The sequence below is a fragment of the Hippocampus comes genome, unplaced genomic scaffold (genome assembly GCF_001891065.2).
Source record: "Hippocampus comes isolate QL1 unplaced genomic scaffold, H_comes_QL1_v1.1 scaffold527, whole genome shotgun sequence".
Classification (NCBI taxonomy): Eukaryota; Metazoa; Chordata; class Actinopteri; order Syngnathiformes; family Syngnathidae; genus Hippocampus; species Hippocampus comes.
This window is the reverse complement of record NW_017804903.1, coordinates 144,654-160,302: the sequence shown is the minus strand read 5'-3', so window position 1 is coordinate 160,302 and position 15,649 is coordinate 144,654. Positions and strand designations below refer to the sequence as shown.

At 43.3% G+C, this 15,649-nt stretch overlaps 1 protein-coding gene across 1 annotated transcript; it reads right to left on the bottom strand.

Annotated features, from left to right (window-relative positions):
• Positions 1-10,952: 10,952 nt before the first annotated feature.
• On the bottom strand, positions 10,953-14,570 carry en2a (engrailed homeobox 2a). The gene is made up of 2 exons (XM_019883618.1): positions 13,477-14,570; positions 10,953-12,667 (listed from the first exon to the last, which is right to left on the bottom strand). The coding sequence occupies exons 1-2, from the start codon at positions 14,000-14,002 to the stop codon at positions 12,351-12,353; spliced, it is 843 nt and encodes a 280-aa protein (XP_019739177.1). The 5' UTR covers positions 14,003-14,570; the 3' UTR covers positions 10,953-12,350.
• Between the last annotated feature and the right edge of the window lie 1,079 nt (positions 14,571-15,649).

Below are 15,649 nucleotides of genomic sequence, written 5' to 3'. Positions count from 1 at the left end.
GGGGGGACACTTGTTTTTGTTGTTGTTGGTGCACGGCGAGCTTGTGAAGTGAATCGTTTTAAGATCACAATGCGCACTTTATTCCCTTCTCAGGATAGAGTTGTCAAATCTCCCACCGGTGGACCATCGTTTTCATTCCTTTTCCTCTACCATGCTGTCTGTCCCCTTTCCTATTTGTGAACATGCATCTCATATATATATATATATATATATATATATATGTATGAAAAAATTGTATCTTTCAGGAGCTCAAATAAGAGTTGTAATTCCATTCCACTCCACATGGACCAGTCCAACTTGACTTCTTCTGACACGCAGGTGCACACGCGCACCTCCCGACAATCGCACTCTCCATCAAGGGCGCCATCACCTTTGCCACTAATGAGCCTGTTTGCTAACCAGATTTCCTTGTAGGCTTTGTGTTGCGACGAGGTGGGGGGGAGCAAGCCATGCATTGCAGAAAAGTTAATCAGGGTTCTTCAAATAACAGCAGTGCGAAACATACCTGAAGTATTTCACCGGGTTGTGTTCTGGGAAATCGGATTTTAGCCGCGAGTCTTGTCAAACTGTGGACACATACAGTGATACCTCTACTTACGAAATTAATTGGTTCTGGAAAAAAAATCTTAGCTAGAAAAATTTGTAAGTAGAGATGCGTTTTCCATGTAAATGCCCTAATCCGTTCCAATACTTTATTTTTTACCTTTTGTATCTTGACATTTCTTTTGTAACAAAAGGCAATATTTTCCTGTTGAGTCGTTTCGTAACTTGAACATTTTGTATGAAGAGACGTTTGTAAGCAGAGGTACCACTGTACTTTAAAATGGTGGCAAAAGATTGCATTTTATGGCAAAATTATAGGATTCTCGATTCTCACACTGGACTATAAATTACATTTTTGGGGGGGAGTGTATTTGATCAAATCCAACACCAAGAACAGATGTGTCATCTTGAAAGGCAAATAAAAATAAAATTAAAATGAAGAACAACAGGCTAGCAGGTGTACGTTATGCTAACGTTTCATGACGCATAAACAACGAACGGGGAACGTGCGTGGTATGTTCACGTAATATATTAAGAGATATTCGGATAGCTACAGCATAAAGAACATGCTAACAAGTTTACCAAACCATCTCTGTCACTCTAAATCACGAAATCCAATTAAATCTTCATCCTCTGCGTCACTTTTAAAGAACTCGACGAACTCCGGTGGTCGAAGATGCGGCGCTTCCTCGTCTACGTCGCTCACGTCAGACTCATCGTCGAGTTATTAACACTGGCCTAGACCGCCCTCTTGTGGTTTAATGTAAAAATAACATGTGAAATGATATAATAATGTATTAATAATTTCACACATAAATCGCTCCGGAGTATAAGTCGCACCGGCGACCAAACTGAAATAAAAAGTGCAACTTATAGTCCGGAAAAATATGGTCATTGATTTTGTAACACTTTAACGAAAAATGCACTTCACGCGTAAGTCTGTGGCATTGCGTCTTCAGTCAAGTTTGCCGGCTTTGACGTGGCTCCCCGGTTGACCCATCGACTGAACCTCTGGCATCTACCGTCGGTTTTCTCGATTCATATTTTCAGATACTTTATGACGTCGTTTCATCATCGCGGGTGCGATCATGAGGTTGATTCGCAGCAGCATTCTCACACATAAATCGCTCCGGAGTATAAGTCGCACCGACGACCAAACTATGAAATAAAAAGTGCGACTTATAGTCCGGAAAAATACGGGAATTGATTTTGTAACACTTTAACGAAAAATGCACTTCACGCGTAAGTCTGTGGCATTGCGACTTCAGTCAAGTTTGCCGGCTTTGCCTTCCTGGCCCTATTCAAACGGCGTTCCTTTTATTCAGCCTCTTCTCTCCTCGCTGGCTAGGCTTTTTTTTTTTTTTTCTCCTTCAGCTTTCCTTATTTGGGGACCAGATGGTGAGGGCCACGGAAGCGGCTCTTTTGTCTGGCTGCCCTTGTGAAAAGAGTCTGTCCTCCCTAATGTAATCAGTGGCACCGGAAGGGTCCATTTCGGAGTGTGAAAGGAGAACAATCGGGGCCTTGGACACGTCTCGATTACATAAATGCGGAGTTCATCTTCTGAGCCAGCCCCCTCTTCTTCTCCCAGGAAGATCCCCCGTCTTTGATCACTGGAGGGTGGAGGTGCTGATCCCACCTCAGCGGGGCCAAAGGCATCGTCTTTGCGCGAGCTGAAGTTGTAAGTCCCCGTCCCCTGTTTACCCTGCACTTGGCTACCGCTGACCCCTCCTTCCGGAAGCAACCACGGGGCGCTGATGTGACACCAAGACCCGTCTAGACACCCTTGCCTGTTGCTCCGGTGTTGCCAAGAGGACGTCATGAACTCTAACCTCCAATATCGTTGGAAAAGAGCCACTCTGCTCTTTTTTTTTTTTTTAATTTTCATTTTCTGCATGCCGAGGTGCCCGGGAGAGCAAGCGGACTGGCCGTTGACCCGCTTCATCTGCTCACAACCACCAAGTCGGAACATGATTTCAAATTTCAATATTAGATCGATGTCAAATCATATTGCTTACGACTGGCACCCCCCCACCTCAAGTCTTATTTTTAATTTTATAAATGTATTTCAATAATGATAGAAAGACTTTGTCAGTCAGAAAAAAAAATATTGCCGACCACCTGCCGTGCGCTGTACTCTCCAGCTTTTGAATGACTTTTTGAAATATCATTTTTTTGAGGGGGGGGGCCGAAATGTCATTTGAAAACAGATGAAGGACGTGGTTGACCGATTGATTTTCGTCGGACATTCTATTTATCTCAAAAAGGATGCATTGTGATACAGAAGCTCCTCTCATCTCCGGTTGTTGTGATCGGTGCCGCCGTCATGGCCGCCGCCGACCCCCCCCCCCCCGCCACTCAACGGCGGTTAAAATGGCCGCCTGAGTGACAGAGGGGAGAGTAGGGGGAGACGCCCGCGACGGTGAGCTCGGGCTACGCTCGACTGAGCAGGGGCTGGCCTCGGACGCTCGCCTGAAACACAGATGATAATTTCTTTGCCCCGTGTACGCAATTACAATTTAATTGCTGTTTTCGTGCCGATATTCCTTTCGCTTATTTTTGTATTTTTCTCGTGATGCAGAAACAACTCACAAAGTCAACGCTGGGCGCAATTACAATTTAATTGCTGTTTTCGTGCCGATATCCCTTTCGCTTATTTTTGTATTTTTCTCGTGATCCGTTGTCGATAGAATTGTGCTTTCATTTCCGGGCATGCAGAAACAACTCACAAAGTCAACGCCGCGTAGTGACTATTGTCGCCCGCAAATAAGAAATATTGCATTGTTACCCCCATGGGTTTCAATTTCGCTATCACGAATCATTTTTGTCTTATTTAACGGTCTGTGCACCATATTTTTCCCTGCGGCTTGTTTGATTCGTCAGATTTACGCTCGCGCTGGCAGATAGTCTCACCGCAATCAGGAAGAGGACTGATTCCGATTCCGTGACTTTTCCGAATGTTCCCACCAGTTGCATTCCAGGACGCTGCTACTTCACACCACTGTTTTGCTGTTAAAAAAAAGCGAACATTCCTCCAGCACGGTGTGCAAAAGCTCAGCTGAAAGGCAGCCAAAATGAACATCTACGCTGCGTTTTTGTTTTTTGGGGAACCGAGCGTGGCCTTTATTGCAATTTTATGGTGAGCATTAACCTCCTTTGAACCCCACGCCCACATCTTTGGCAAACTGCTGTTTTCAAGTCAGGTTTAGCGTGATGCATGATGGGAACCTGTTAGTAATCCTCGGCTTTCCCAGCACTGTATCCACGCGCTTTGTTTGTCAGCTCCATTGTTGTCCTGCTGTCATTTTGTCCGGTGAAGTGCTCATGCATCGCCTTTTAATTGCGTGCAGGTTTTGTTTTTTTTTTTTGTTTGTTTTTTTTTTAAATAGGAGGGCAGAATTTAGCGGGCATCGCCTTTTAATTGCGTGCAGGTTTTGTTTTTTTTGTTTTTTTAAATAGGAGGGCAGAATTTAGCGGGTCGATCAGCGGTGATCGAACCCCTTTTTGTTCTCGGCCAAAACGTTCTACGTGTGCACCAATCAGGCTGGATCAAGCCAATGACGGTTAGAATCGCTTGACTAAATGACTCGATTCCGATTGGAATGACTCAAAACACGCAGGACTGACTGACACTGAACAGCATCTCAATTGCAATGTGTAGCCGAGTGGATGTTTGGTGAAGAGGGGTCAAAAAAATGTCCAAACAGTCTATTTTTAGGCTTACCTACTCATGCTGAGTGACACTTTGCCATTTGGCCCTTGCCATGAACATTTTTTTCCTTCTTCTTCTTTTTCCTCCACTTTTCCGCAGCGCAGAGGGCTGGTGGCGGTCTTGGAGGAAGATGTCATGAGCAGGATGGGCTTCATTTTTATTTTTTTTTTGAAAGGTGATGATGTTGCCACTGTTGCCGGAGCTGCACCGAGATCCCACTTTGTGCCTCTCTCAGCCATGATGCAGAATCATCAGGTGAGTTGGGAAATCCAAGTGGGGCATGAGGTGAGTGTGATCTATCCTTGACATCCCCCCCCCCCCGACTCCGTGTGTGTCAAGCAACAATAGCCAGTCGCCATGAGCGGGCATGACGGGGTTTGATACGTTTTCAGTTGTCACAACAAAGTGGCAAGTCTCAAAATGTGGAAGCACAAATTCTTATGGCGTCCTTTTCTGTCCCCATGAAAATACTTGAAAAAAAAACTATTTTTGAAAACATGGACAAAAACAATTTTTTTTTCTCCCCTCAGTAATTGAATTTTTTTTTGTGGGGGGGGCAGTTGTCACTTTTAAATGATGTCCTCAAGGCAAATTTTCACTTTCTAAGAGATATTTGCAATTTAAATGTAAACAAATAAAGAGGCAGATTCGTTTTTGGTGAGATTAAAGCAAGATGGCAAACATACGGCCCGCGGGCCAGAACCGGCCCCCAATGAGGTTCGATCAGGCCCGCAGGATCATTGAAAAGTGAAAAAAAATGCATAAAAGACATGGAATGAATATTTTTAATAAGGTGCAATTTATGGAGTATCCGCTAGGGGACACACTGTTTTGATCAGAACAAAGGAAAGACATATTTTGGTTATTTATAGCAGAGTATGGTATAGTTTTAATGGTCCGGCCCACGTGACATCTACCGAGGCCGTATGTGGCCCACAATGTGAATTGAGTTTGACGCCCCTGGATTAAAGGATCATATCTTAAAGCACAGGTGTCAAACTCAAGGCCCGGGGGCCAGATCTGGCCCGCCACATCATTTTATGTGGCCCGCAAAAGGTTTGTGGTTTCGTCGACTTTAGTCGTGAAGTAAATCCTGAAATATTACTCAGCACCTCTCTTTCGCCACAATAAATCACAAACTTGCAACAGAAGTCGGTGTGAAGTTTTTTTTTTTTAAACATGAAATAGGCCTTTGTGAGGATGGAATGCTTTTGTTGAAAGTAAGCTCAAAACTTTCAGGTCATTTAAATTAGAAAGTGGGGTTTGAAGTGAATTAATTCAAACTCTGTTGGAATATCAATTGCAATATCAAATAAATTAATCCATAACATCATTGTGCTCACCACACATTTGAGCTTACGTCCAATGGAACGCAAATTCTCAGCCAGCCAAACTATGGAGGATTCCACCCCCCCTACTCACTCACTCAAAGAATTTGTGTGAAATGAGAGTTGCCTGGGTGTGACTTTTGCCCAAAGCATCCGCTGGCTATTGTGCGTCCAGTCAAACCTCTGCAGGCACCAGCGCCCTGACTTCCATACATGAGAGATCAAGGGTTACCAAGGTGCTTCGCGGGGCTCAGGCCTCAATGCGAGCCACAAAATACTCATTTCCTTTGCATGTTAGCTTGCCCGAGCGGCGATTCAGACAGAGTCATCGACTGTTTTTTTTTTTTCTCTCTCTCTCTCCCCCCTTCCGTCATCAATGAAAACAAACCTCGTCGTCGGTCTGCCACTGGAATCTTCTGCTTGTACAGTACGGAGCTTTTTGCACCACCTTTTTGTTTCTCCAGACTGGAGGCGCCTCGCAAGTCGTCCCATCCACTTCTCCTTCTTGCCGCTGAACCACGCCACGGCATTAACTTGTATTCTAACAAGATTAAAATATATTCGTCCTGGGGATTAGCATAGTTAGGTGTCCTTTCACCTCGCCACAGTGGGCTTTGATCTGCGTTGCGAGGCTGAGAGTCCTCCTGGCTCGGACCTTGCCGTTCGAGTGCCAAGTGTGAAATTGGCCTGATGTCATCCCCATTCTTCACCTTTTTACGTCTTTCACCACTTTTAATGATGTTTCCGCCACGACGCTCGGGCACCTCCGAGCAGATTCCGCTGCGGCCCGGAGGAAGCATGTGTGTAAATGGCACAGTAGGGGAGGAGGTGGTCATGGATGGATGGGGCTTTTTATTTATTTATTTATTTATTTATTTTAATTTATTTTTTTTGGGTTGTTTATAACAGGCAGCTACAGTGGAAGATCCGAAGAGGAATGTTCCGAAAATTCTACGGTTTGGAGTTAAACCATATGTTCTGGAAAGACTCAAAAGTCAGAAATTCAAAAAAAAAACGAACAAAACCCAACTCAACAAGTGCTTTTTCTTTTCTATTTTTTTTGGGGGGGGGGCGTATGATCCCCAATCCCCCACCACTCCACAAAGATCACAAACAAATAAACTTGCAATGATTTTATTTTGTTTAATCTTTTTTTAAGAGCCAAAGACAATAAATTTGGTTTTGTTCAAATTTAGCGATAATTTGTTGCCATCCATCCAGTTTTTCAGTGCATTCAATTCACTTTCAACAGTATTCAGAAGCTGCTAGTTTTTTGCCAGCAAGGTAAGAGTATCATATTCCGCTCCTAAAACATATTTGATTATTTCTGAAATGTTGCATCTTCATTTATAAACCAAATAATTTAGGGCTTATGACAGATCCCTGAGGTACCTCGTGAGTCACCTTTCATAGCACGGATTGTATGTTGTTAAAGTGAACATTGATTTAGTCATCCAAGTAGAGGATTGTGTCGCAGGAATCTGGCTTCAAGTATCAACTGTTTTTTTTTTTTTTTTTTTTTAAACAGTAGATTTATTTGTCAAAATATGTCTTTACGTGAAGCTGCCCCATGTTGCAGAACTTTGGGGTCCGCTGAACTGGGCTAAAAAATGATCAATTACATTCATTAATTAATCAACTTAGACTGCAAAAAAGTTTGTCGTTCAACCCTACTTACGCACACATTCATTTTTATCAAATTGATGCCATATTGAACACACAAATGTTACAGTCAGCATTATTTGTACTCTTATTCATGTTTTTTTTGTACTAAAATATTTCACTTGACTTCCTTTGGGAAATCGTATTTTGTATTATCAGGCTTTTATCTTGCACTGTCTTCCATTTTGATGCCAGTCGAGAATTGTTGGCACCACTCCTGGAAAGTATTTCACACAATTGCTGCCTGCCAGCTATTCCTGGATAGTTGTTAAGTTCCCTGCCACCTACGTAAATATTCAAAGTTGCGCTTGGAAAAAGTCTCTGCAATTCGCCGACACTTTTGGACGACCACCTGAAACCCCCCTAAAATTTTTTTACTCAGGTCAGCCTCACTCATCCTTTTTAGGGAGCCCATTACTGTTATCCTGGGATCCTAAACACGAATCCACACAAGACTGTATGGAGGCTGCTGCAATTTTGGTTACCAATGGTCACCATTTGAGGACATTTGTCAAGAGATCAATTTGATTGTCAGTATTTCTGCACAAAGTCACCGGAGAGAGGGTTGACGTGCCCTGTTGAATGCTGCTGTTTTGGTTAACAAATAGTTCAAATAGTCTCTGTTCCAATTTAATGTCAGTGTGTGATCAGAAGATTTTAGACTTCTTTGTGTTTAAGGAGTGGCGCACCCTGTGACTAATAAGGGCAAGGGGTTCAGTTAAAAAAAAAAAAAGGTAGATCGCGCTGTCTATGTACCTTTAGATGTTTCTGTTTTGGTTTGTAACAGAATTTAATGGTCTAGGCAATTAACGATTGACGGGTGAATCGTGATTTTTCTGTGAGCTTGAGATAAGGGGGTCTGCTCTTGAGAGACTGGTTCTGCATGAGTGCAACAGGTCTCCACCGTTCACTTGAATGTGGGACATTAAAAACAGAGGCACTTATTTGTCGTAACTGGGCGACTCCTTCTGACAACTAATTGAGGCTTCGTCTGTGTTTGACAAATTACGGCCTTTAATTTCCATGCTCATAGTATGCTGAGAAATTATTGACAATTTCTCACTGTATGCACCGATGGCTAGAAAGCAAAGTGTGTCGAGTCTCTGTCACTGAAATGCAGGCTGCAGGCAGTGAACGGGAGTGATTGATTTTTTTTTTTTTCCCAACAGCGTTTTAAAACATCACCACCCTTCCTCTCTTTGTGGCAGCGTGCATCTTACTTGGCAATCCGGGTCATGGCACCAATTGAAAAGTTCTTTTACTACTTTAACTGGTCCTTTTATGTTTTTGGTAATATTTTATATGCACTACTCTACCATTAGCCACCCATTGACATTGTATTCTATATATTTATTCTGCCAGATGCGGCTGAAGGGTTAGTCCAGGGGTGTCAAACATATGGCCCGCGGGCCGGATCCGGCCCGCAAAGGAGTTTAATCCGGCCCGCGAGATAATTATGTAAAGCAGGGGGTGTCAAACATACGGCCCGCGGGCCGGAACCGGCCCGCAAGTAGGTTCAATCAGGCCCGCAGGATAATGTAAAAGTGAAAAAAATGCATTAAAGACACAGAATTAATATTTTTAATCAGGTGCAATTCATTGAGTATCCGCAAGGGGACACTGTTTTGATCAGAGAAGAAGACAACAGCAGCCTCAGTCTGTCACTGAGACAGACCCATGACAGCAGACGCTATCAATAGCACTCTCACATTTACACATTTAATAGCACTCTCCTTAGTTTGTAAGGTGTAGGCAGGGATTACATTTAGATTTTATATGCACGTGTAAATGCTTTAAAACTTGCTTTCTTTATGAATCTTGTTTAATCTTAAAGTGCATTACTATATTTTTCAATACCAATTACTTGTTAAAGTTTGTACAATCAGTGGGATCAGTTGCAATGCATATATGTGAATGATAAAAGTAAATTGCACATTTGTCGAAGGAAATGTAAGGTGCTTCATGAAATGTTTTGTAAAAGATATGTTCATTAAATTTCAACATTTTCCTAATGTTCTTGTGCTTTTTTATACCAAAACAAAGGAAAGACATATTGTTTTGGTTATTTATAGCAAAGTATTGTATCATTTTAATGGTCCGGCCCACTTGACATCTACCGAGGCCGTATGTGGCCCACCATGTGAAATGAGTTTGACACCCCTGGGTTAGTCTGACCAAAATGGCTCCTACTCTTATAATGTCTTGGCTAGCCCCCCACACAGGAGGGTGGCTCTGCCCTAGTCCATGTCACAATGTGTGACTCCAGGATCTTAGTGTCCAAGTAGCCAAATCTACCATGCTTTTGTGGTGGCCAAAAAAAAAATAAAATAAAATTTAAATTTTTTTTTTATATAATGCATTAAATGATGTAGAATCTCAAAACTTGATAGTCACATTTTTTTTGTCCCCTTCCAGTGTGTGGATGGACGCGCAGTGCTCGATCAAGTGTTTTCATGCGAGCCCACTTGAGTCGCATTGGGCCACGCCATGTCGCTCGGTGCGCAGTTCCTTAATTTTAACCAAGTAAAACGTCACCATCGCATTCACATTATCGTCTGGGCCAACTTGACCGTACAGTGCGGGTTTTTTTTTCCCCCCTCTGATGGTTCATGATTCCCTGTCCCGGCCTGAACTTTTTGGGAGCCTCCTGCATCTGGTGAATATTTTTCCACGCAGCACGAGAGTGACTAAGTACATACACAACTGAATGAAGTGTGTGTGTGTGTGTGTGTGTGTGTGTGTGTGTGTGTGTGTGTGTGTGTGTGTGTGTGTGTGTGTGTGTGTCAGACAAGGAGGAAAATAAAGGCGGATGATAGTAAGATATGTGTGAGCGTGAGAGAAGGGGAAGAGAGTTTGGGTGGGAAGGCTCTGTGTGGAGAATGGGTTAGCGAGGGGTGGGTGGAGGCAAAAAAGGGTTTGGGGGGTGGGGGGTATAAACCAGCCACCTGCAGCCATGACAGGCTTTGACCTTCATTTCTCTCTCTCTCTCTCTCTTCCCCCTCCCTCCTTCCACTCCCTTTTTCTGCATGGAAGTTTTTCTTTCTTTTTCCAGCAGGGTGCGAGGAAGACCGACCGTGGCGAAGACAGGACAGCAGCCACACAAACAAAAGACTAGCGGTCCAAGTATGAAAATGCAGATAGGCCATTGTTGTTGTAAGAGTGGTGGGGGGACATGGCTGGGGCTTGTCCAAGGCTTTCTCTTGCATAATGTTTTCGCTGCTTTGGCCAATGTTTTCCATCTGAATTTGAAATCCTGTCGAGTGGGTGTTTGCGTGGCAAGGGGGATTATTGCGCCCATTCAAAATGTAAACCTTTTTTTTTTGGTGGTGGTTCCAATGTTCTTTGCAGCAGTGGTGAAACATTCCGGCTGATAGAAACATAACAACCCATATTTTTGCTGTTGTTGATAATCTTCAAGGTTTATTTACTCTTTTGCAATTTCCAGGAGGCGGTTAATTACACAATTACATACATGATACAAATTATGTACACTTTTTTTTAGTTTGTTTTTTTTTTCTTTACCAAAGGGTAGCATCCAACGTAAAATAAAAAATAGCATTGTTGTCTACAACTCTGTGCTGTCATTTCATTTAAACATTGTTCATATATAGATAGAGAGCTCTACGCTGATGACTAAATTCATGATGTCGTATACCAGCAATGTTTGTAAAAGGCATTCAACGAGAATAGTCTGCATTTGTGGGTTTTTTTGTGTGAAGTAATACTGCTTTTCTGATTCGGCACAGTTAACGTTTCATGAAAAAGTCCACCCGGGGACTTTTTAAGGCAAAGTGTGTTTCAGTTTGGTGGATCATCATCATCATCGTCATCATATTTTTTTGTTTTGTTTTGAATTCACACACACTTATTTTTTTTTTTGCAGATGCGCAACAGAAAAAAAACACATTTGAAAGGCAAAGAAAAAGAAATTTGGCGTATGGCGAGGATGGGGAACCTGTGGCCCGTGGGCCGTACGTGTTCTCTGAGAGCAATTCGACAAACAGTGATATAAAAAAGCCCCTCTTTCCCCCGAAATGCTCATAGTAAATAATTTTTGTTGGTTGAATTTGTTTTTTGTGGCCCCCCCCCCCCCAACAGATTAGTACAGCCTTAGCTCGGTCACACTTGTTTTCTCCATTGATAAACACAGTCGTTTGCCCCCCCCAAAAAAAAGCCCAACAAGTTGCAGCGTTCATGCAAAAGGCCTCGTAAACACATTTTCCATTCACCAAAAAAAAAAAAAAAAAATGTTATTGCGAGATAAACAAGCAAGTGTCAACACCTCAGATAGCTACTCTAAAGCAACACCGGTCATTGGATAGATTTTTTTTTCAATAGAATCTATATAAATACACGAAGCCTTTTTTTTTTTTTTTTAAATACAGTCACAGACGGATGCTTTCTTTTTTTTTTTTGCCATGATGAGTCCTCAAATACTGTCGATTGAACGAGAACACAAGCTGCATGAGTGCTTGTGGTTGAATGCTACACGGTCACCTATCGAGGCAGCAGTCATTCATTTGAACACAGCGGTGATTTGATATTGCTATTTAAACACACACACACACACACACACACACATATATAAAAGCAACATGTTAGAAAATAATGCCATAGAGCTCTCTGTCTCTCTTCATATGATTTCAAAAACAAAATGATGTTAGCATTTTAAATTCACAGTAGCCATTGATGCAGCAGGACAGCAAAAAAAAAAAAAAAACACATTCTTTGGACTTGTTTCTTCTCATATAGAAGTGCCGGATGTAAAAATGACAATCATTATATCATATGTGTATATATATAGATGTGTGTACTGGCATTCATAAGTAATACATTAACTTGAAGCTCCTGCTCGGGCATTGGAAACGGACAGTGACAACTTTATACAGCATTTTGTTTAGACGTGATATTGCAGACTCTGGATTTATGCTGGTATATTCTTTCTTCTTCGACTGGCCCTGGTTGCTGGATGATATTATTGCATCTTAATATTTCTATAGTGGGACTCGATGTGGACTGGCTTCGCTATACTCTTGTAGACTTTCTTTATATTTCTGTGTGATAGGATAGACTTTGAAAAAAAAAAATTGGAGGACGGGGTGTGGTGTTCAGTCGCTGTCGGATTTGTCGTCCTTGGTGACGGTGGCGTGGTTGTACAGGCCCTGCGCCATCAGGTGCAGGGCCAGCGTGTTCTTGCCCCCGTTGGCCTTCTTGATCTTGGCGCGTTTGTTCTGGAACCAGATCTTGATCTGGGACTCGTTCAGGCCCAGCTCCTGGGCCAGGTTTTGACGCCGCTGCTCGGTCAGGTAACGGTTGGTCTGGAACTCGGTCTTGAGTCTCTGCAGCTGCTCGGCGGTGAAGGCCGTGCGCGGTCGCTTGTCCTCCTTGCTGGTGCTCTTCTTCTTTGGTTTGCGCGATCTCGGACCTGCAACGGGAGAAATCCACAAATTGTGTGGAACGGAACCATATTAAGAAAAAAAAAAAGCCAAACGTGCATTATTTGCCTCTTTCCGACGGAATGAGCATTTGCTAGTTTTTCTTCAATAAATCCAGCGCGCATGCACGTAATTATTGCCCAATTTCGGGCTCCCGTTCATTTGAATTTCACTTCAAATGATTCACAAACAATTCTACAGCGATTGTGTATGATGTGGTTTCGTCATCCGAGGAACCACGTTGGCGCAGTGTTTTATTTTTAATGTGATATACTAAACACACACACACATACGCACGCGCACATCGCGATGTATGCGTGTGCCTCCTCCACATCCTCGCACAAACTCTACACATCGTAGTAGTCGCCTCCTCCAGCTACATAATGCATGAGAACAAGTCGTACTCCACTCATTTTGATCCACGCGCGACACTCGCATATACATCCCCCCCCGCCGACGCCTGTAAACTTTGTTTTGCTCAACTTGACGTTTAAAAAAAAAAACTAACAAACAAACAAGCGGACGTGCGAACAAATGCATCCAAGAAAAAGAATCTTGCCGAGTGGCACGTACAAGCTAGGTGCAATAATTCGTATTCTTATTTTTTTTCCCTTTCAAGCAAGGCGATTCGCGTGCATTTATTTCTTCTCTTGAGATTTTTAAAATATAACAGTACTTGTTTAAAAAAAAAAAAAAAAGCAAACTGGCGTTGTTCTAAGTCATCGAAAAGGTAAACACATGGCTGGACGAGGCCCGAACGGACAGCTCGAACGTCGGTCAATGTTCCGTGGACACCCACCTGAAGAGGGCCGGTCCGAGTAGCGGGTGCAGTACACCCAGGCGGGCCACAGCATGGGCTGCTGAGCCGGGGCTGCGTTGGAGCTGGCTTGGGAACTGTCCGAGTCCGAGTTTAGGCACTGGTCTCCGCTCTCCCCGTGGGTTTTCAGGGGCTCCTCGGCGGCTATGGCTAGCTCCTTGGCGCCGGTGTCCGCGTGCGGCGTCGAAGTGCCCTCCGTGGGCACAGTGCTGTCCAGCGGCTCGGTCTGATGCGCCGCGGGGCTGCCGAGGCTCTCCGTTGCCGGCGGTGGCGGCGGCGGGGGTGACAAAGTACTCTCCCCTCGGCGGTGCTGGTGCTGGTGGTTGGCTGCGGTGTCTTTTTTGCGTCCGAAATCCGGCCTCAGGATGTTGTCGATGAAGAAATTGGTGACCCGGTGCGGGTTCTGCGCGTTGCCCTGAGCCTGCAGCAGAGGCAGGATGGCCCTGTTGGATTCCGCCGACCCGTGCCGATCCGCCTCGTCTCTGCTGCCGCGCTCGTTCTCTTCCATCTCCTTTTTTTTTTTTTTTTTTTGAAACTCTCTTTACGTTTAACCCCTTTGTCGCTCTCCTCCGGCGCGCTTCAGATGCACAAGTTCGGGGGGGATTTAATCGTAAAAAAAGGGGGGAAAAAAATTTAACAATGGCGAGTGATCGACTTGCTCAGCCTTGGGGTAGCCTCCTCGTTAAAAAGCATACTTTTTGGACATCATAGCCCCCCGCGCTGCTACCGTTATAAGTGCGCCCGAGCCATCGGCGCACATGTACGGAGACGTCCGCGCGCGGCGAACGGCTTCGGCTAAACTAAATAAAGAGGCTGGAGGAAAAAAAGTGATGCTCTTAATACTCTCACTCTGGAGTTTGCTTCTTATTTTCCATACGAGAAGCCCCCAATGAGTGACGTCTCCCCACTGTCCTCCCAGACACGTGCCTCCGACCAATGGGAGGCCAGGAGCCAGGCCACGTGACTCTGGCTCTCAAGCTCTGCGCGCACGCCCCCTTTCTCGCCTTTTCACACACCCGGATCCACTGCGAGGCTCTTTCGGTTAATTGATTACGCGACATGAATTTTATTTATTTATTTGTTTTTTTTTTGCGAAACGTTTGTTCAATATTATTCAAAGCCACTGTAACGTTATGCACAGTTTTGCCATTCACTTAAATGGGCGGAAAAACTGCATGCTATTTCAACGATGACTCACGAGCTGTATTGCACACCAACGTGAGATAACAAAAGCCAGGATACAAAAAAAATGTGTAAGGAAGGGCATTCGGTGTAAAAACTGAGCCCCGTCTCAACAACCGTCATAAATGTTTCACAACAACCCATCTTAACCATTATATGCAAATGCACCAACTTTAAAGAGAAATACCACCGAATTGGACTTTGGGAGTGATTCTTTTACCATCATTTCCCCTCATTGTTGTCACTGTTCAAAAAACATATTTCTCTGACATGTACAATGTATATTATGCATCCTGTGTTCTACTCTAGCATCATTTCTTCGTAGTGTTGAGATGTCTTAATCGCACCCTAAAAGGAAAAAGACATATGAACTAATGAAAACATCATTTCTTCACATCAGATATTGATTCTATATTCCATGCACTGAAATTAGAAACTTTTAAAAACAAGTTTTATTTGTTTTTACAATTGTGTGGCGGGCCGGGCCTTTTCTCTGGCTCACAAGCCATAGGTTGCCTATGAACAGAAATAGGCCAAGACAGCAAGATAAAAATATCCCACAGTAATTTAAAATTGGCCAAAATAAATCAAAATTATACACTTAAAAAAAATGTGTGAAGCATAACATGATGTCATTCATGTGGAACCTATTAGGTGCCGCTTAGATTTCTAAGTTTGTCGGGGCAGATGATAGATAGGAAACCAAAATAAAACAAACAAAAAAAACAATACAACTCATGTTTATTTTTGCATATTATGATTATTTGTTGGTTAAATGCTTCCCCTCTTTGTTTTTAGAATGGCATTGCGGGCCGGATTAAAAATGGTTCTCGGCCATAAAATGGCCCATGAGCCGTAGGTTGCCTGAGTCAGCAAGACAGAAATATTGAAGGAAATAAAAAAAGCAAAATAAACATATTGTAGATATTTATTTTGTTTGTTTTATGTCACATCCATTTGTAAGTTACAAAAT